This window comes from Colias croceus, chromosome 6 (genome assembly GCF_905220415.1).
Source record: "Colias croceus chromosome 6, ilColCroc2.1".
In the NCBI taxonomy this organism is placed as follows: Eukaryota; Metazoa; Arthropoda; class Insecta; order Lepidoptera; family Pieridae; genus Colias; species Colias croceus.
The window spans coordinates 2,251,365-2,274,634 of NC_059542.1; the positions used below are offsets into that span (position 1 = coordinate 2,251,365).

The 23,270-nt window shown below is 31.5% G+C and overlaps 1 protein-coding gene across 2 annotated transcripts; it reads right to left on the minus strand.

Annotated features, from left to right (window-relative positions):
- Positions 1 to 271: 271 nt before the first annotated feature.
- LOC123692511 (ATP-binding cassette sub-family D member 3) lies at positions 272 to 23,270 on the minus strand. 2 transcript variants are annotated; one of them, XM_045637266.1, is made up of 15 exons: positions 22,925 to 23,270; positions 22,341 to 22,595; positions 16,289 to 16,358; positions 15,557 to 15,654; positions 11,630 to 11,810; positions 9,643 to 9,712; positions 9,305 to 9,399; positions 8,634 to 8,751; positions 6,956 to 7,053; positions 6,403 to 6,589; positions 5,501 to 5,636; positions 4,708 to 4,882; positions 3,549 to 3,722; positions 965 to 1,069; positions 272 to 492 (listed from the first exon to the last, which is right to left on the minus strand). In XM_045637266.1, the coding sequence occupies exons 1-15, from the start codon at positions 23,029 to 23,031 to the stop codon at positions 358 to 360; spliced, it is 2,004 nt and encodes a 667-aa protein (XP_045493222.1). In that variant the 5' UTR covers positions 23,032 to 23,270; the 3' UTR covers positions 272 to 357. The 2 variants fall into 2 exon arrangements, with proteins under 2 accessions (XP_045493222.1, XP_045493223.1); XM_045637267.1 differs by having other exon boundaries at positions 6,400 to 6,589.

Here is a 23,270-nt window from a genome sequence, read left to right on the forward strand (position 1 = left end):
CAATTAATTTTCAAACATTACCAATTCCCAACTTCTCTGGATTTACCTTAACAATACACACAACATAATTGTGACGAAAAAATTGAGCAACTTGCATGTCATGCAGCATGGCCGTTTGGCTATTGACGTAATAAACAACTAAACTCACAGCCCTATAAATGTCCGAGTCGAGTTGTGTAAAACATTCATTGAAATTACCACTTTATTATCAAACTATGTGGTATTAATGTTCACAGTCCATTGTATCGTTCTAACTCTGCCTTCCACATATAAGCAGAGTTTAGTTTCGGACAATTTGATATTGCGAGTCTAGTCATTTATTAAACAACGGTATTGGCTAATTATTTCTTATCGCGATCACGATCCAAACTCCTGCGTGCTATTATCAATTTCTCCAAACACATAACCGCCACGACCGTCCATTTGCAAGTAGTGGTCGTGATGCTTCCATAGAGACTTGCGGTGAGACACCGTGAATAGGGATATGCCCATCTGGAAACGATAGTAATTTTAATAAAATAAAAAGGATGTTCAAAAAGGGTTTGTATTCAGATATACGGAGTGATACAATGCATATCATAGCAGAAGAAGTACTTTTAAACAAAGTATTTAATATTTTTTATACTGAATAAATGTAAAATAGATTATGATACGATTAAAGTTATACATTTTTTTTTACAGAAAACAAGATGAAATTGATATTTTTGGTTTTATGGCATTCAAATGCTTTATAAATATAAATTTATAAAGAATAGAAAAAATTCGATCACGAGGCGGGACTCGAACCCGCATCCTTTCGCGCCATTCCGGGGCGGATTCCTGACCATCTTTATAAATTTATAGAAAACAAGATTTTTAAAGAATCACGAAAATCCTCTAAATTTAATTAAATATGTAATATTTTTAACTTTATTTCAATTAGTTTAATAAAATAATAATTAATTTGAACATAATGATAATTTACCTCTCTACAATATTGGTACATTTGTCCCTCAACGTCAACGGACACGGCGCTCGTGCACTCGTCCAAAATGGCGAACTGCGGCTCGTGGTAGAACAAACGCGCCATCTGTACAAATAAATATAATTTAATAAATTCAATTTTAGAGAAAAATAACACTAGCTTATTAATATTTTAGGCAGATAGTTAATATAAATTCTAGAAAGAAATCACCAGACCACAAATGTGTCAAATCTTACTTCAGTAAGGGCCGATTTTTAAATCATTGGTTAAAATTTATCCGTCCAATAAAGTATGTATTACACTTTTGAATATTTTAAAATGTCGCCTGTAAACTGTCAAATACGGACAATTAGAATACATTTTTGAAAAAAAAAAATCTTTATTTACTAAAAAATGGTAGTTTAATACGTTATTCGATGAATAAGTTTTAACCAACGATTGAAAAATCAGTCCTTAGTGTATAAAATTTGCTAATACCCTGCGAAACTGCGAATATATTCAAATTGTGTAAATATGTTCAGAAAAACACTACTAACTTATGAAACAGAGTAAATATATTCAGAGAGTAATTACAAAGACATGAAAATTGACACGGGATTCATTCTAATCCAGTTCACCCGACGCAGTCGGTAAATACAGCAGGTACGCATAACAACTCAGACGTCAGTTAAAAATACCTATAACTTATACTTTCTATTGTTACTTTATTTATTTATTATACTTTATTGCATTGAAAATACATAAACACATATAACAAAGACAAGACTACAGCAGCAAAGGGCGGCCTTATCACTAGGTAGCGATCTCTACCAGGCAACCCAACAATCAGAGGAAATATAACATACTTCTTGATGGAACTGCGTTTTATAGAAATAGAAACACACAATTCACTAGTTCCACTTTATTTATATTTTTATTACAATAAACTACGACCGGTTTCGAAACGATGATGTTTCCATTACTATAAAAATTTCTAGCATATCACAAACACACCACTATACATACCTATTACCCAATGATATTATATATAGAAACAAGAGGTAGATACGTTACCAACGCACCAAAACGTAAACCGTGAATTGGTCCTAATTGGGACCAGTGGAATCAGTCAGATTGTGACTTGTGACAGCGAACGCACATGCTGATATAAACGTTAAAATTATCAATAATGCCTTCTTGTGTGTTCAGAAAGTGCACAAATTACGATAGTAAAATAAAGAAAGATAGAGGGATATCATATCACAGGTAAATGTATTAAAATATTATAATTTTAGAGCAAAAATAACAATTTGCAATTATTAATGAATGACACTTGCTTGACACTTGTATTGAAATAATGAAAGGGATAAAACATTGCTTCAATCACTAGTGTGACAAAGCTAGCGCACACTGTGTTCAAAGATTATCATGTAGATACGATTATTGAATATAGAACGGTTATTTTATTAATTTCGATTTGGGTAAATATGTACTTGATTATTTTTATATTTAAATCCACACAGTGCCTGTAATTAATAAATATATCTATTTATTATATACAATGAAATCGTGATGGCAAAAATGTTTGTTTGCAAAAATGATGTTGAATATACGTATACATTAAAGAAAAGTTTATCGCTACTGACGAAAAATGCTATTTGCTTTTCTGTAAATAGCTATTGAACATAAATTTTATTTGTGTTTTAGATAAAAAAGGCTTATCTTTCATCCTTTTCTTTTATTTCATACTTTTTTTCATCTAGGCACCACTAATTATTATATCCTACAAGTTGGAGTGATGACCTTGTACGGGTTCCGGGAACTGCCTTGAAACGAATAGCGTAAGATCGGTCCGTATGGAGTTCTATAAGGAGTACTATGCTCAGCAGTGGGTGTTTATCGGGTGAAATGATGATGACCGAAAACGAACACCACAGCTAGTAATAAATGCTTAATACAGTTATATCTCCAAAAAAGTTTTTTTCATTTTAATAAAACTTCATAATAATAATTAAATAGTAAATGAAATTGTCACATTTGTTTACGTGTGCAGGAAACGAAACATCTATAACATTGAACCTTCTGTGTCGTTAGTCTATGCCAATTGCCATGGCAACTATTTGTTTATTTATATTTAATTGGTGAATTCTTATGACTTTTGCTTACACCTGCGCGGAAGTGACAAACTATCTTTGTCTTTTTTGTTTATATCATTTTATTATAGCCATCTCTCTTATACAGTCTGTCAATGTAATAAATTAAGTAAAATGAAACTTGTATTTGTGTGTGCCTGACACTGCATATGAAGCATTTTTTTTGGATATATTGTGAGTATATAACGTATCTATACATAAAATATCATTGCCTATTACCTATATAGTCTAGCAAAGTCGGATAAAAAGTCAAGTTAGTAATTAAGCTAAAAAAAAAACGACGTGTGTCACTCGGGGACTGCCGCGGTAAAGCTATTGCATGCTATGCCTTCAAGCCACACCTCCGCCCGTCGGAGTGGGGAGCGTGAGGTGTTTTCGTTACGGAATTTTTCGATTCGGTCCCCGCGCTCAAGGCCCGCGATAGAAGCTATGCAATAGCTTAAAAAACTCACAGCTATCCTCTGCTTCTCGCCCCCGGAGAGCACATCCATCCAATCTTCCACAGCATCCCATCCCCCTTCTCTTGTACTCAAGTACGACAGTTGCACGATATCTAGGAATCTGCTGAGCTCAGCGTCTGTACGCCCGCGACGGACCATCTCTTCGCGCGTTTGCGGGTAGATTATCTGTGGCAAAAAATATTTTTATTTTTTTATGAGTGTCAAAAAATTACTTCTGTGTTTTATTCATTTTCAATACTGGATTACATAGAGAAACAAACTGTAAGTTCAACTTAAATTTATTGGACAATTTCTTTAGATTTTTTTTAAACATTGTTGTTCAATAAAACCAAACTACTGTATTCAATTACACGGCTTGTATACAAAATCTGGTCGGTATATGGCTTCACTTTTACTTAAAAATCAAGCTATTAATTATTTCTAAAACTTTCTTAATAAAAGGACAAAAAATGGTCACATTCATTGTTTTCCTGGATGGGATAAAGAATCTCCTTTGCACGTTTGCACCTAACTAATAAGAAAAACCCACCTGATCCCTAAAAGTGCCCAGCGTCAAATACGGTATGCAGTACAAAGAATAGCTTGCCTAGAGCTCACCAATCGTAGGAGTTTAAATTAATTAAACAGCACATTTATACCTGACCTGGCGATAAATTTATATAAACAAATGAAACCCGTTTCGCGTCGTCACGGCATCACGCGTAAACAGGTGGACCGATTTCGATAATTATTTTTTTATTATATTCCTTGAAGCACGAGGATGGTTCTTATGTAGAGAAAACGTAAATATGTACCACGGGCGAAGCCGGGCGGACCTCTAGTTAAGAAAAAAAACCCACCTCCCTAAAAGTGCCCAGCGTCATATACAGTATGCGGCCCGTAGCCCGAACTTACAGCTTGCCTACAGCTCACCAATCGTAGGAGTTTAAATTAATTAAACACACGCGCACATTTATACCTGACTTAGTCATAAATTAATAAAAAAAACCCCACCTGATCCCTAAAAGTGCCCAGCGTCATATACGGTATGCGGCCCATAGCCCGAACTTACAGCTTGCCTACAGCACATCAATTGTAGGAGTTTAAATTAATTAAACTCACGCGCACATTTATACCTGACTTAGTCATAAATTAATAATAAAAAACCCACCTGATCCCTAAAAGTGCCCAGAGTCATATACGGTCTCTGCGGCACATAGAACAGCTTGCCCTTCGGCGGCTTGGTGAGAGTCCCGCCGAAGATCGGCCACAGCTCGCCGAGCATGCGGAACATGGACGACTTGCCGCAACCGTTCGGCCCGCACACTAGCACGTTTATACCTGACCTGGTAATTAAATAAATAAATAAAATCCATTCTTAATATTAGTGATTTAACGATACATGATTTTGCCGATACGATACCGATATCGATATTTGTAGTAAAACATCGGCGATACCGATACCGATACCGATATCGAGGGCTTGGTAGAAAAATAAATAGTGAATTATGCATAAAAGTTACCAACATTTAACAGAGACTCAACTGTAAATCGTATTCTTTTAAATAAAAATGCCAAATCAAAAAAAAAAAGAAAAGCATTTATTTTAGTATTATTATTTTACAAAGTTAGTTGAACTTTTAGTAATACACATACAAGTAGGTAATCAAAGTTTATTTAAGTCCTGAAGGTGCCACTCCAAATTGTAAAATAGGGACAAATGACAATTTCTTATCGATTTCTATTCTTAAAAAAAATGGATAATGTTTGATTAGCTCCAAGGATACCTACTTACGTATCAACTTTAAAATATAAAAAGCTACACATTAATGACATAGACTCTATTTTATTTTTGTGTCTTATTTGTTATAACACAATTTTGATATTTAACTGAAATAATCAACGGACAAACCGCGTTAAAACATTTGTGAAAACCACAATAGACATTTCAATGAACAACTTACTTGACTTCAAAGGAAAGTTCCTTTATCAGTACATCTCCATTAGGAGTAACAAGCGGTACTCTGTCGAATCGAATGATCTTGTCTTGGTAGATGATTCTACCACCTCCCGGAGTTAAAGAAAGCGGACTTGAGCTTACTGAAAACAGAAAAAAAGTTGAATAATATTAATGACAGTAATATTTTTGCTTTCTCAACCCTTTCTCAAGGTAAAAATGATGGATCAGCCCCCCTAGCCAAGTGGCTTTCTGTTAGCGTAGCGTTCAATAGAATAGACTACGAATGTATGAGATTGACGTTAGTTGTAGATAAACGTATCTACAGCTTACGTCAATCTCATACATTCGTAGTCTATTCTATTGAACGTTATCTACAACTAACGTCAATCTCATACATTCGTAGTCTATTCTATTGAACGCTACGCTAACAGAAAGCCACTTGGCTAGGGGGGTAGATCATAGATGTAACGAAAAGGTAAAACAATTTTTCATTAAAACTTTCTAGCTTTTTTCTTCTACATCTATTTGAAAGACAACATTAACCGCTACTCCGCCTCCATTTTTATGTTTTTTTTGTTTTGTAGTTAAATTAGCTTAGCTGTGGACGCTTGTCGTGAGTTCAGCCAATATGCTCATCACTAACCACGAAATACTGAGCCTACGATGATTTTTTTTTAAGATTTTTCGTTATTTTTTCTTGTTTCATAACTCACCACTGCCATTAGGCTGTCTATCCACCATGGTCCGTACATAATTGCCCTTATTGACAACCTCTAACACTGTTATGTGCTGCGTCACTTTAGCTTTAAGTCCGATTTGCTCATTTCTTATCACCAAATACGCCCACGATGCATGCGATGTTTTTTATGATTTTTTGTTATTTTTTCTTGTTTTTTTACTCACCACTGCCATTAGGCTGTCTATCCACCATGGTCCGTACATAATTGCCCTTATTGACATCCGCTAACACTGTTCTAAGTTGAGTGACTCTTGCTGTAAGTCCAGCTAATTTGCTCATCTCTCGCCCGGAGAGAACTAAGCGACCGATACCTTCCGCCATTTTGACTAACATACGACCGTATGTGTAGTAGTGCTGCGGATAAATAGATATGTGAATTACTGTTTTCGACGTTATTTTAATTGTCATGCTTATTGTTACTATTGTTACATTTATCAATATTAACACCAACACAAAAAATATAAGCTTAATGCGAGTTGTCATATAAGATCATCAAATTGTTAAGGAGCCATCGATCGATTTTTAATAAATAGTTTTATTTATGGCAGTATCTAACAAGAATTGCTTTTTCATACACATGAGTGATTTAAGTACATCTCTGTTTCTAAATATAAAAAATCTACTTTAATAAGCATGCTTATAAATTAAGTTTTTCCACAGTTAAATGTATGTTTTGGTTTGAAATAAAATAATTATTTAGCTAATTTAATGTGTACATACCCTAAATCTATCTTGTTCTGAGCCAGTGGTGAGTAAATTATGATCCTTCACGAAGAACGGTCGAGATACAGCGTAAAAACCGACAACAATCGCCACATCTATAAAGATTAAAAATACACATTAAAGTATAGAAATATGTATATATTTTTTTATGCTGCTTTAGGGGAGCGCTTGGCCACGATCTCGCCTGATGGTAAGCTGAGATGTGGCCTAAGATATTTGTTTCGTATGACAAATTTTTTATTTAAAAACGAAATTTCTAATTAATATAATGTTAGGTTTAAATACATAATATTGTTATTGTGAGGATGAATATTGAATAACAACGGCTGACGAAGCACATAAGTATTCGTTAAATAACATAATATTTATACATATGCTACAAACAAAGATACAAAGATAATCTAATACTTGAGTGCGAAAAGTACGTCACATTAAACTATGTGATTGTTAATCGTTCAACCACCCATAAGTGTGTAGCAAGTTTTGATGTGCAAACCAATAAATTGATAATAAAATTACGTATAAAGATAAATGAAAGAAGGAAAGATATTCTTGTCATGCATAGAGAATTCATCACTACATTATAAAACAAAGTCGCTCTTTCTGTCCCTCTATATCCCTATCTATGCTTAAATCTTTAAAATTATGCAACGAATTTTGATGCGGTTTTTTTAATAGATAGAGCGATTCAAATGGAAGATTTCAGTATATAATTTATTAGGTTATAGACAAAGCGCGAGCGGAAAGCGAAAATTTGTCTGTCTGTCTGCAACATTTTTACAGCTACACCACATCATCGATTTGGACGAAATTTTGGAATTAAAATAGTAAAATAACTAGGCTAAAATTAGCATTCAACCGCGGATAAAAACGCAAGGCTCAACTAGTTTATCATACATTATACAAACTTGTATTAAAATTACATTTACAAACCATAAACCCAGTTCAAGAATCGCAACATTGTATTTAACACCATGTTTGTATGTTTATTCATAAACAGTTCACGAACCTAACCTTACTTGTAGCTTAATTTTATTTGTGATCCATAAACATTCCTACATATATACATTTGTGTTTGTAAATAAACATTATTTTATATTGGTTTACCTTTTTTGAACACTAATGGTGTAGATATTTGAACTAACTTTTTACCCGTGTTTTCCCTCGTGCGGTATAAGAAATTTCTAATGGGAATGAGATATTTCATAAGGGGCCGTTCATAAAATACGTTCGCATACAAGGGGGGGGGGAGGGGTTTTCACGAGTGTGACAAGATGTGACAAGGGGGGACAGGGGATCTACGGCAGCGTGACGTTCGCCGTCCATTAAAAATTTTTATTTGAGTATTCGTTCTCTCGACTTTTTTTTCAATCTTGTAATGAGAGAAGTCATTTATTTCGTATTAGTAAATATAAATAACATATATTAAATAACATATATTTATTACAATAACTTGTAACTTGATGCTTGGGGCTCAAAAAGAGTTAATTTTAGTGTGACATATTTTATGAACGGCCCCTAATAGTAAAAAGCATTTATAACTTCTTAGTATTTCCAGATATAAAAATCATACTATAAAATGACTACGTTGCGATGGGAAAGAAAGACTGTAATCCAAGACTTTCGATTTTATATTATTATTATTAGTGAGGATAAATACATAAAATAAACTTACATTTAGCAACAATGTTGTCTATGAAGCCCATTCCAACGCGGAAGTTGAGGAAATTCCTCAAATGCCGCGTTAGTTTGTAGAAACTTGATAGTAGAGTCAACTGTTCCCGTCTGTTACCCTGAAATAAGAACATTAATTATTTAGTATTATCACAGACTAATAATAATATACTACGTATACAAGTATTATCATTTAATAAAACTACGGAAATTATAAATATAATTATTTAAAGTAATTAGGTATATATTTTAAATCAATAACAATATACTTACAGTTTGTAGATGAAACTTTTTTTTTAACCGACTTCAAAAAAAAGGAGGAGGTTATCAATTCGGCCGGTATGTTTTTTTTTATGTATGTATACCGATTACTCCGAGGTTTCTGAACCGATTTACGTGATTCTTTTTGTGTTCGATGCGGGATGGTGCGGTGTCGAATTGGTCCCATAAAAATTTTATTCGGATAGGCCCAGTAGTTTTTATTTTATGAGCATTTTTGTCTGTAGGTATTTGTAAATTTTGCAAGTGCAAGTTTGAAGTCGGTTGTATTTAACGCAGTTATCACTTGTCTACTGTAGTATGTCTCGTATGGTAATATACTTGCTTTTCTAACTAGATCTTTTTAGAATTCTAATAAAATGAACTTTGAATCTATTTAGAGAATATACTTACTTGATAGAAAGCAATTTCTTCAGAATTAGTAATAAGTCTTGAATTAACAAATCTATATTCGCCTTCTAATTTCTGCTCCTGGACCGTCATTCGAGCTGAAAATAAAAAAAATAACGGAGAAAAAAAATTATTTTCCAGTGTTACACGAGGAAGCTTTTTTTTAATGTTTAAAATTGGAATTTTATAAAAATTAACAAAAACTTGAATTAATCAATAAGTACTTAATATGTACTTATAAATTAATTTTTGCCAGCTTCTAATAAAAAAAAGTAATTTGATAAAAACTCAATTTTATTTCGCTTCTGTTTTAATATTACTTTTGTATTAAGATTTTTTACCTGTAGGCCGCCGCAAATACGTCAAGAACATTCCAGATGCAAATAAGTACGCCATCATTAAGCCAGGCGTCTGAAAAAAAAATTATATTATTTACCAAGTTTGTCACATTGTGGTCATTAAATAGAATCGAAAAATACAAAAATAAATTTGAAAAAGGTGGATATTTAAAAATTTAGAAAGAACATACTATTTTCGTCTTTCGCTCTACCATAATAGCAAGCCTACCTAGTAATCGAAAGAAATACCAGCCAGTTTCACTTGAGATTATTTTCTATTTCTTTTTTTTTTAATTGTTATAAAAACAGTAGGTACTAAGTTGTTGTACTTATCAAATAAACATGATAAAGTAACCTAGCACATCAATTAGAAATTTTATATGTATATATTTCATTATATATATATAATTTCTTATATTCAGCAAATATGAAATTATAATGCATGTATATATTTTTTACAAAATATAATACGAATACAGACAAACAAAAATCTAAAATATTTGAGCAATTTTAGCGTCAAAATGTTCAAATGAGTAAAAACTTATGCCATTGTCTAGTAACAGTTTTTACCTTGTGCTAATTATTACCCTTTTTTATGATTGTTGTAACTAAGCAGTGAAATTGAAAACTCATTTACAATGACTGGCTCAATTTTGTTAAATTCTAACTGAAAATGAAATAAAATGAAAATGACTGTGATCATAACATTTTACAATTGGAGTTTTTTGTATAGATTGTCGTATCATATAAATAAATAAATATCATATGTCGTATATAGTAAAAGAAACACTCATTAATACAATATTTAATTAAGGGACACATAAGGTCGAGGACAAATGTAACAAATGCCCTTATATGTAGGAACTACGAAATATCTCTAATTATAATATGAAATTCTAATTGGAATTTTTGCTCAAAAATGTCGCACAAATTGGAAGCACGGAATGCTTTACATAATTATGGGTTTAGTAATAATCCTAAACTATGTATAGAATGTTATCCAATCGAATAAAGAAAAATATCCAAAGAATTATTTATTACCAAGTAGATATACAATAAATTAACTAGTGAAAGTTACACTCAAACACGTGTATTTTACTTCAATTATATGGACATAAAGTTTTATTCCATTGAAAATAGAAGTAAACAAAGATACGTGCGTGTGCGTCATATAAAACCATACATCATTACAATTTGCCACGTAAAAAAGTAAAACAAATGACAAATACATGCAAGTTTTTGAATTGCAAGAGAAGATCTTCATACAAAGAAATACTGTTGATCAATAAAAATACAAATCTTCTCAATCCTACTATAATATTATAAATGTTAAGTTTGTGAGGATTGATGGATGTTTGTTACTCTCTCATGCAAATATTACTAAACCGATAACAAGATATGTAGCTATCTGAAGACCCAGAATAAGACATAGGCTACATAGGCGACATTTTTATTCTGGAAATCTTACAGGAACGGAACGAAGCCGAGGTTGCAAATCTAGTTATATCATAGTCTACATTCATAGATAATATGTATGAGGGCAAATAAACAATAGCTGTAATACGGTAAGATTAAAAGGAAACCCTCAAGGTAACCGCAACACTCAACAAATGGTGACATAACATTATGGTCTGCTAATATCCTGTGCTTGTATTTCCTCATATAACAGGAATATATCAAAATACATATTATATCAGTAGGCTTTGTCGATTTAATTTGAATGTTATCTTATTTATATACACTTTAGGTAGGAGTTTTAGTATGCATAATACATATTATGTACCCAAATACTAAGCTAAAGCCTTAACCTTAGTGTATATTTTTTTCGTTTATAACGAAGGTGACCCTTAATTAAACGGTATAAGATGACTCTTAATACCTATCGCTTATTTTTACCACTTACGGGTAACTAAGTATTATATATTTCTAAATTAACCTTTTATAAAGTGCATTATATATAAAGACTAAAAAGGTAAAAACTATAACTTACTGAAGGTCCCAAATTGACGGTCAATCGGTACAAATATATCGATATATCGAGCAGCGGCTTGCTGATGTAACTGTACAGATCTATGACCGTGTCGCAGAACTTCTCGATATCTGTGGTCAGCAGCTGGTCGGCGTTCGATATCCGATTGTCGAGGTTCGTCACTTTGTAGTACGTGAAACCTCTGGAAATTAAAATAAATAAATATAGATTAAAACTAACTTAAAAACACGCTAACCTCATAAGACGATTGTATTGTCACCGATAAGTGTATAAAGTTTTAAATCTGTCTGTTATAAGTGTGTCAAAATCTAGTGTAAAGGAGTCTGTTATTTAAAAGCATACAGGTGAAAATATTATGACAAATACATTTTATAAGAATTGTGTTAGAATGTTAAAATGTTATATATATTAAAATGTTAAAAATGTTATTATATATTAAAATGTTATTGAATAAGTCAATGAATGTTAAAATGTTATTATATATTAAGTAAAAAATAAGGTGGTTTTACGATTTGCAGATATTATGTACTTATGTGTTGTCAGTTTATTATATTATTTTTTCTCTCTACACAAAAAGGTATTTATTAGTTGTATGCAATTTTCGATTTCTGTATATAACACAGTGTGAACAAATGCACATGGACCTATTTCAAGGCCATATTTAGAAAAAAATCTCAGTTAATAAAATCTGAACGTCCATATATTTTACTAGCTGCGACCCGCGGTTTCACCCGCGTGGCTCCGCTCAAAGATAATAATTGATATAGCCTATAGCCTTCCTCGATAAATGGGCTCTCTAACAACGAAATAATTTTTCAAATCCGACTAGTACGTTCAGACAAACAAACTCTTCAGTTTTATAATATTAGTATAGATTTCCCACTACGTCCTTTATCACTTGTTCGCTAGAAAATATGATATTCAATATTTATCACATTCTACGCGACTGACTATCGATGTGTCACGTTCTAATAGCATAAACGAGTTTAAAGGCTTATTAAAAAATTTACTGTATTGTTACCTGCTATAATTATCTATTGTTTATCTTATAAAGATAATATCGAATATTGGACTTGTACATTCCAGAAATAGTATTCCTGAATGTCCTTGGACATTGGAGTATCAAGAGTAGAGGTCTATAGGTACCTATACAATATACTTACAGAGTTCAGACATACATAATGCATACCTATACCTAAGAATGTATAAATGTTTATTTGGTAACATTAAAATATTGCCAAAAAATGGTCCATAGTAGGTATACATAAACAGTGTACACTGTACCTACATGGTTTGACTGTGAGTTTAATAATTCGTATCTAATCATACGAATTATTAAACCAATACCAATTAGGTACCATTTAGTACTAAGTAAAAGATACTTTTCTTTTCTTTTTCCACGTCATATACAAATGTTATAACTTATAAATTCTTTAATAAGTACAAATGACCTCTTGTAGTGACCCGACATAGTGATTATGAATTTCCAATTAACATAATACCTATACATTATATACCTTTACGATTAAATTAATAGTATAATTTCCGCGATAAATTGTTTAATTTAGAATTGTTCTAATAAAGCCAGCGGCTTCATTCGTGCCTACACGGGCCGTTACACCCTAACTACTCACATATAAGACATTAAGCAAAATTTAATCATTTCTAGATTATCATATCTGAATAAGAATTGGAATGCTTATGTTGATATACATTTTAATTATATGATTACAATAGAAAAATAAGTAGCGAATAATAATAACGCAATTATGATGGTTTTTCCTGATTTTAACGAAACACTTCAAGTACGTTTCACACATTATTCATAAATTTCTTGTTTATTTTGTGTATTATAAAGATACTTTTGGTGCAGAAACTATGATATCATATGATTTCATTATTTTAGTGGTCTTGTTTATTACGTTTATGAAATTTGAATAATCCCCGTCCCTTAAAAAAACACTAATGAAACTATTTTTTTTTGTATCTTCTTAGTGTAACTACGTCTACAACATCCTCACTAATGCATAATATTATACAAAGCGAAAAGTGTGCTTGTTTGTTTGTCTCTCTTTCACGTCGCAACGGAGCGATTTTATGAAATTATTTTTTCATCTAAAGATAGTAAGAAGACTAGAGAGTAACATCTAGGCTACTTTTACCGCGGTGAAACATTTCTCTACCTGTGGGAATTTCTTTTGACCACACTGAGCCACGGGCGGAAACCTAGTATGACATAAAACAATAGCATTCCTGTATATGTTCGTTCAAATAAGTAAATATCAACAGTGATCATTTGTTTCAAACGGACTTCACACAAAGGTCAAAGTTCGCTGGCGTGATTCCACACTACAACTATTTCTTATAGATAATCTATGACAATAGACTAAACCATTAGATTCCCATTCATTATTACAGGTTTTATACGTCATAGTCATTCTTCAATTAAAATTTTAGAATAGCAATGCGTTTTGTATCATTTATCTTAAGTAAAAAATGTATATTTATTATTTATGCATATAAAGTCGAATAACATTTTTGAAAACCGTAAATCTGGGCCGAATGAACAAGATGGCCTTGATTACGTGATTGTATATATTATTTTTGTTTCTTTTTTTCTATAATATTCTGCTGGTAAACACAACAGCTTAAATTATTTTTATACTCGGCGTGTTCAGAAAACAAACTAAGTTAAAAAATACTTGAATTTTAAATACTTAAATTCCAACATAAACATTTATGGGGAAGTAAATTTAACAGTTTTTGATAAATTCTTAAATTATTTTTTGGTCATAAAACATTGATATAAGCAAAAAATGAAGATATTCGATTTGTTTTATATAGCCTACTAGTGGTCCGCCCCGGCTTCGCCCGTGGTACATATATCGCAATAAAAGGTAGCCTATGTCCTTTCTCGGGTATCAAAATATCTCCATACCAAATTTCATGCAAATTGGTTTAGTAGTTTAGGCGTGATTGAGTAACAGACAGACAGACAGACAGAGTTACTTTCGCATTTATAATATTAGTATGGATAGATAACATGAGCTTAACTCTATCCCAGTAATTGAGTTCTTTATAGGAACCAAACTTTATCGGTATTAAAAACATCAAGGTTAATATCGAGAGCATAACATAAAACCTGTTTCAAAATTACAAGGAACCAATTTTTATAAATAAATTAATAAAAAATCGTCAATTACTAAGCTAAACTTTTGAGTCAAACGATTCAAAAACGTGATTTATATAAATTATATAACATAAGAATTAAGAGTATACATTATTTAATTTTAACTGTTCAACTCTATGTTAAGATTTATAATTTATTTCTTTATTTCATACTAGCTTCCGCCCGCGACTCCGTCCGCGCGGATGTCGGTCTTCGCGTGGATGGTTTATTTCTCCATTTTGAGTAGGTACCTCTGACAATAAAATCTTATAAATATCTATTGGACCCAATTCCCAAATACGGCTAGGCCTATAATAATACGCAACGTGTGTTCGCGGTTCTACGGAACAACGTCTATGGATAAAACTGAAAAATTAAGATTAACTTTTTTCTACGTATTTTTCCAGGATAAAAAGTATCCTATTTTACGCCCAGGATAATAAGGTATAATTATACCAAGTTTCATCGAAATCGAACCGCTAGTTTTCACGTGATGCCTTCACATACAGACAGACAGACAGACAGACAAAAATTTTTTTAATCACATATTTGGGTTTGGTATCGATCCAGTAACACCCCCTGCTATTTATTTTTTCAATATTTTCAATGTACAGAATTGACCCTTCTACAGATTTATTATATTATGTATAGATCAAACGTTTCGAATATTAAAGAAGACGGAAACCGTTTCCAAACAGGTTTGTTACAAAAACTACAGCTATTAAAACTAATGTATGTATAAATAATTGATAACTCACTTCAAATATTGTTCGTAGAGATGCAAAGACAGATTTGTTCTTATTCGCAGCTTGATTTCTCCTATGCTCCATTTTAACACATTATTAACAAGGGAAATCTGAAAAAAAAGGACCAAGTTAATCATATTATTTTCTTTCAATATGTACCTATTAAATAAGTAACTAGTTATATACTTATATAGTATTAGAAAAAAACGCAAATAAGGTTTATATCATTTATCTGTACCTATACTAGCTTTTCGCCCACGTTCTCTGAGTATCTATTAACAAATTATATACTAAAACATTCCACGAGAATAACTCTATCTATTAAAAATCACTGTCAAAACCAGTTGTGTAGTTTTAAGGATCTAAGCATACATATGGACAGACAGACAGGCAAAAAGCTGAAAGCGACTTTGTTTATGTAGTGATAAATTGAAGATTGTAATAGTTATGCACATAATATAATATGCTAATAAAAGGAATTATTTCACAGATACAGAAGTAATGAATGAAGTAATGATGAATGTATCGCTATTCGCTACATAGTAGTTAGTACCTATATAAAACAAGTAGCTTTCTGTGTCCCTATGTCCCTTCGTATAGAAACGGATTTTGATGCGGTTTTTTTTAAATAAATAGATATATTTAAAAGGAAGGTTTTAGTATATAATTTATTAGGTTATAGACAAAGCGGGCGAAGCCGCGGGCGGTAAGCTAGTATTGTATATTTTGAAGGAGACCACTTACCAATGGCATCGCCATGAAGAATTGTGTGAGAAGCTTTTTGAATTCTGGCTTGTTCATTGTGATAATAGATCTGAAACAAAGGCAATTAATTAATTTTCATTAGAGATAATTAACTTCAACTGATTATAAGGAATATCTATGCATATAATAAATCTGTAGAAGAGTCAATTCTGTACATTGAAAATATTGAAAAAATAAATAGCAGGGGGTGTTACTGGATCAATACTAAACCCAAATACATATGTGATTTAAAAAAATTTTGTCTGTCTGTCTGTCTGTCGGTCTTTCTGTCTGTCTGTCTGTCTGTATGTGAAGGCATCACGTAAAAACTACCGGTTCGATTTCGATGAAACTTGGTATAATTATACCTTATTAACCTGGGCATAAAATAGGATACTTTTTATCAGGGAAAAATACGTAGAAAAAAAAATCTTAATTTTTCTTAATTTTTCCGCGCGGACGGAGTCGCGGGCGGAAGCTAGTCTATAATATGTATCTACATTCTACCTACTAAAAAATTGTCCTTTTCGATTTTTTTTATCCATTACGGATTACGTTTTACTAACATTTCATACTGTTTTTTGTTAACCTTAATAAATGTATACTTAATAAAAATATAGCTATTTATGGTAAAGGATTGTCACTAAGTCAAGATATATTTGTAGCTAAGAATAAGAAAAAAGGCAAACCAATATTAACAAAGCAGTGACAATAGTAATTATTGCGTTTATAGCATTTACTATAATTACTGTTGATAGCTCATTGATTTATATGAATTCAGGCTATTACATAGCTACCCTGTTTATTCATAAATATTGAAGGAAATAAGGCTATTCAGTTAAGTTGGTTATTCCGGAGCTTGTAATGCACTTTCAAAGGCTCCCTCCTGTTATCTTTTACAATACAGTCGTATTTTTACGCATTTGTCAATTATTTTACAATCTCTCTTTTACTATAATTCTGAAACCTCTTACAATCAAAACGCAAAAAAATATATCATTCTGCAAAATAATTACACAAAAACAAAAGCCAATCGATATTAATTATTATTAACCAAACCTTCACAATTTGAAAATATTAATTTGAAATTTAATGACGCGCTTAAAAAGCAAAAATGTTTGAATATATAAAAATACAGAAGCATTTATTTTTTGTTCAATACGTTATTTGCTTTTTATCGATGCTGGTATATTTAATATTAGGTACTTATACTTTTAAACATAATTTATCTATTTGCATGCTGCATCTAACCATGAACAGAAGATGAGAATGAACACATAAAACGAAATACATTTCACTATTAGTTATTCACATTGATCTCTATTTTGTGTGTTTTATCTAGATTTTATTTTAAATTACATTTTTAAAACAAAGTAAAAAAGTACTTTCACTTTTTGGACTAGCGTTGAGATTAAAATTAAGGTCGCGTCATGGTAATACCGTCACGTCATGACGTAGTCGACGATTTTGGTATCTTTGAATCTTGACTAAGAAGTTTCACTTCTGATAGGTATGCTCGGCACACATGCTCTTTTTATACGATTATTTCTAAAGAAAGAACCTAATAAGTATTTAATTATTGATACTTTATTTTAAAAGTACTTAACTATGATGTATTAAATTTTTCCGGATATACAATAACACGTTAAATCGGCTTTCATGCCATTCATTTGTAGCGTCGACAAGCCAATTTATGAGTTATCGAATTTCAAGTGTAACGCTAAGAAAGTTCACACGGTAACTCATATATAAACAGTTCGTGCGCTATGCACATACAGTCACGGGCTTGTCGGGACGCGGGTGGGTCGCATTAGGTCGAATATTAATTACATACGGCTAAATATATGTAGTTAACGAAATATAACCTTTTGCGTAGTTATTCATCTTTTATTACACCCGCACATAACAAGCCCCAACATTGCTGACTCCCGACGTTTAGTGAACATATAGTGAATTGCATAGATATCGTTTGTTAACAATAAAAATGAATCCGGCAGTTCCAGTTTCGTCGGTACAGTTAACCCTTCTCGAGCAGTTAACACAATTAAAGCAGCGGGTAAGCCAGCTGGAATGTGCAGGCTCGAGAGGCAAGTCGTTTAGCGGTCGAAGGTATGGAAATAGCACGCATCGTTCCGCATCTCAAAATCACGATCGTGCAGGAATATCAAAACAGAGAAGACCAAATTGGTTATGTTATTACCATTACCGCTATAAGAACAATGCCAGCAAGTGCTTTCAACCTTGTGTGTGGCGGAAGCAGCATCTATTAAGTTTTTAGTGGACACCGGCGCAATCAGAAATGTTTTAATTTTACCAGTGTCGAAAAATAACCGATCCGCGTGTGAGTGTACTGTGTATTGATTATTCGATAAAAAATCGAGTTTTGAAATATATAGCAGTCTTGAGTATGTAAGTAAATTACGAGATACTATTAGGAAATATCAGTCAGTAGCTATAAGGCAGAATGTAAGACGGAACATATTTATTCACCCCGATTTAGAAAAATGCGATTATGTTTTTGTAAGAAACGACGCAGTGCGTAAGCCTCTACAACCAACATACGACGGTCCTTATCGTGTGCTGAGTCGAGAGGAAAAGGTATTTTACATTCAAATGACTGGCAGGAAAGTTAGAATATCTGTAGACCGTCTAAAACCTGCATATTATTTGAATGATGATAGTGATACGACATCTGGGGCAGATACTGAGGTTCCATTACAAATTCCAAGTAGCGAATTGCCTAATACACATACCACGCGTAGTGGAAGAGCTATACGATTACCGGTACGATTTAGGTAATAGTATTGTATTTGTAATTGTTTCAACTATTTTAAATTTATTAGAATTACGATGATTATAAGTATTCATATAAGACTTCATAGAAATGTATAATAAATACTTAGTAATCAACACATCGTATTTAATAAATAATAGCACTTATGAAATTTGAAACGAGTTCATTGTTAATGGTTTAACGTTTTAAGTATGGTATTTCAAATTTATGTTTGTGAGTTTTTATTGAAATGTTTACTACTTAGAAATTGAAGTACTTTTGATTTATGGCTTATGAGTGTATAGTAATAGCCTTTGTAATATTAAACGATACAAGTGTAAAGAACGTATTGAGATTTGAAATGTTAATGTTACTAAGTGTTAGATGACGTGTAACAATTATCGCACGCCACTTAGAAGACCCAACCGAGTTTTTGTAATAACATAAATAGTTTAACGAAATTAGGTGTTAACTGTTAACCACTTGTATACGTTATGATTGATTTATATTGTGAACATTTTTTATACTTTATATTGTAAACATTTTGTAACCTTATATAGCGACACTTTATGTACACCCATCTGTTTATTGTTTAGTTTAATTGTAAGTTTTTTTTAATTGTATACCCTTTTTATTTTTTAAGGGGGGAATGATGTAGCGTCGACAAGCCAATTTATGAGTTATCGAATTTCAAGTGTAACGCTAAGAAAGTTCACACGGTAACTCATATATAAACAGTTCGTGCGCTATGCACATACAGTCACGGGCTTGTCGGGACGCGGGTGGGTCGCATTAGGTCGAATATTAATTACATACGGATAAATATATGTAGTTAACGAATTATAACCTTTGCGTAGTTAATCATCTTTTATTACACCCGCACATAACAAGCCCCAATATTGGTAGCCCCAACACATTCATACATAACATTCGTAATTCAATCCGGTGGGTCCTTTACACCCCCATCACGTTTTTGTTTCTTTTTTGTGGCGACAAAGGAGCTTTCATCCTTCTTCAAAGTATAGCGTATAGACTTTCAATTTCAATACATAAGCTAAAGAAGTATTTGTAGCTAAATATAGAAAAACCTGTTATTATGATGTTATTAGATATAAGTTTAACATTTTGTTCGACGTCCATGGCAAGATGGCAAAACTATAATTTTCATTGTATGTCATGTTACAGTATTATACAATCAGTTTCATAACCATAACTTATTTTAAATTTAAGATTTAAATTATTTCATACACAGTGTAAATTTCGCTATTGCAACTAAGAATATAGAATATAGACTATTCACTATAGAGTAACTTTTACCAATCGATTAAAATTGGTATTTATTCGACAAGTGTCGAATGTAATCTTGTAAATTGTCTAATAAAATTTAGATTTGCGAGAAATAAACTTTCCTCCAGGCTCCAAGAACATATTATAGGTATTTAGGTTTAGAGTTTTTGTGCAAAGTATCGGCGATTTATACGTTCTATTCGTAATATTACAGACTTGTTAGAAATTCAAATACTAATGTAATATTAATAGCAAACGTGACATATTTAATGATTATATTATGATCTTTCACCCATTAACGTTAATTTGCTATAGACTTTGTACATTCACGTGATACGTTTCAAGTTCGAAGAAATTGAACCGGTTTCTTGTAAAGCTTTCATCTTTACGTGTTACATTTTTGTTCTTAATTTTGATTGTAAGCGACTTTCGTCTACTTCTTTAGGATTTTTTTTTCTAAAATTGTTCATAAGATCGTAAAATTTATATCCAGCCAATGCCTACCTACTTAGCTTTTTCTGTTTTTATCTTGGTTTTTATATAAATTATTTATGACTGAATACGACTCGTAATACTTTTGCTAAAACAAGTATCCTTCAATTATTCGTCAATTTTTTTTTAATTTTTGTATTTTTTAGCAACCAAATAAGTACCTATATGAGGACATTTGCGTCATATTAATAAAAATTTCACAGTAAGATAAAAAACTATGAAGCTTAAAAATAATTAGGTAATCACTTGTAGAAATAATTAAAAAAAATCCTACTGAAAAAACATCGACTATTTCTTTTTTAAATAATTTAATAATACTTGTGTATTTTTAAGCAACAGTTATGCGCTCAATGCCATACACAAAAAAATACAAAAATGTATGACACAAGCTTAGACACAAGTTACTTCTTGGCCATTCATGAATAAAAAAAATAAGAGATGTAAAAATCGAGTTGCAGGAATTTTAGAAAGATACAGAATTTGTTGGACATATAAATCCAACACCAAGTGCGGATTTGTAAATGTATGTCAATAAGTTTGATGACCTATAATTATTATGCCATTAAACTTGTCAGAAAGTTTGACATACTATGCTATCAATCTATTTTTTGTTTATTTTTCGTCAACAAGATTCTTATTCTTCAACAACTTCTGTGTGTTGTTGTTCTGTGTTCTTTACATGGTAAAAGTTGATTTTTTTTTTCTTACTTTTACCATGAAAAGAATTATAATTTCATATTGGAATGGTAAAATGTATTGAATTGGATAAATTATACTTATCCAATGATATCATAGGTCCTTCCACCTATTTTAAATAACAAATGTTGTTGTAAACTTGGGTCTATTGTATGCAAACATTTCAATACAATGAACCAAAATTGAGTAAGCTATTTTAATTTATTAATCCAAATAAATAATTCCAAGTTGGAATGACTATGCTCTTTCTGTCATATTTGGCCAAGTACCTTGGTTTTCTTTTTAAAAAAGTATTACCTGCTTCACATAATTAAAAAAAAAAATCTCTATGCTCATATAAAAATACAAATTCGTATTTATTATGTATGTTCAGCGGTTATAAAAAAAACATTTCATTTCATGTTTTATATGATATTACTCAGATAAACAGAAATGTTTTGAAAATATGCTTGTTACATTTTATAAACATTCCATTTTTATTATATTATCCTGAATTCATCATAGTTTTAATCATACAGTTGAATATGCAAATAAAAACAATGAATTTTACTCAATAAATTGTCTATGCATTTAATTTTGTGTACTGTATTTAATTCACAATTTGACTTTTAAAATAGTAACTATTAAGTTTATTGACAAGTCTACTCATTAGAAGCCACATTCAATATCATTAGTAGTTAAAAATATGCTAATGATAAACTCTCATAAATACAAAAAAGGAATAGTATTATGAGTCTGAATAAATAGTAAAAAATGTACTATTCATATACATTATAGCTTATTTATTTATTTACATTAGCTTACCCTTCTATAAAGGTTGTATGCTGTATGATCCACAAATCGCACATAGTCCTGGCTATAAGCGACAGTGCTATCATCACCATGAATCCACTCTCCTTGGACCATACACCGGGCACCATAATCTTCCATAGCACCTTGAGCTCATTGAAGAACTTTGCGTTAACTTGTGCTCTTGGCCCTTTCTTGTCTTTGTCCTTTATCATGTATTGTACACTCTCCTCTAATGTCAGACTGCTTGGTTTAGCATTTTTCTTCTGACTGCAAACAAATATCATAAATATAGCTGATTGTTATGAAAGATTTTTGTTATATGAACGTTTCAACATGTTTACATAAATATTGCATTGAAATTTAGAAAACTTCTACCTAACCTTTTATTTTCTTTAGTATTTTGTTTGTACTGTACTGTATTTTTAAATACAGAGTTCATTAAAATACAAATACAGTTTAGTAGTATGAACTACATGTAGTAAATGATTATAAAATTCAATACACATTATGAAAGTAAATAAAGACCATAAACACATAAATTGATTGCACAGTATTAGAAACTATGAAATATGGAAATCACATGTAAATAATCTTACCTTGATTTTATAGAGTTCTTTACAATCCATGCACCAAGAGCGGCAGATGCCGCTAACGCAATTTTTACATCTGTCCTTGAAGTAATTTTACTAAAATTCGGTGCCATGGTTAAACCTTCTAGATTGAAGAAGCGAACACTAACACAATATATTTTAATACTTAACACTCAATAAATTAACACATTATGTCACTGTCTAAAAATTAATACTACCACAATCCAGAGCAGTTTAATCACTACTGTAATTAATAAGATAATTCCATCGACTAGTAATAAATAGGTATAAACTTTAACAGCAAGTACCTAGTAACTATATAATACATGAAACACGATGAAACATGACTTTA

Bases quoted from the DNA above. Each gene is read 5' to 3' on its own strand.
- LOC123692511 (XM_045637267.1), bottom strand. From the start codon at position 23,031: ATGGCACCGAATTTTAGTAAAATTACTTCAAGGACAGATGTAAAAATT. The intron at 22,596-22,924 runs GTAAGATTATTT...ATTTGTTTGCAG, and splicing joins AAGAACTCTATAAAATCAAG to TCAGAAGAAAAATGCTAAAC. The intron at 7,054-8,633 runs GTAAGTTTATTT...TAATCTTTATAG, and splicing joins AGACAACATTGTTGCTAAAT to ATGTGGCGATTGTTGTCGGT.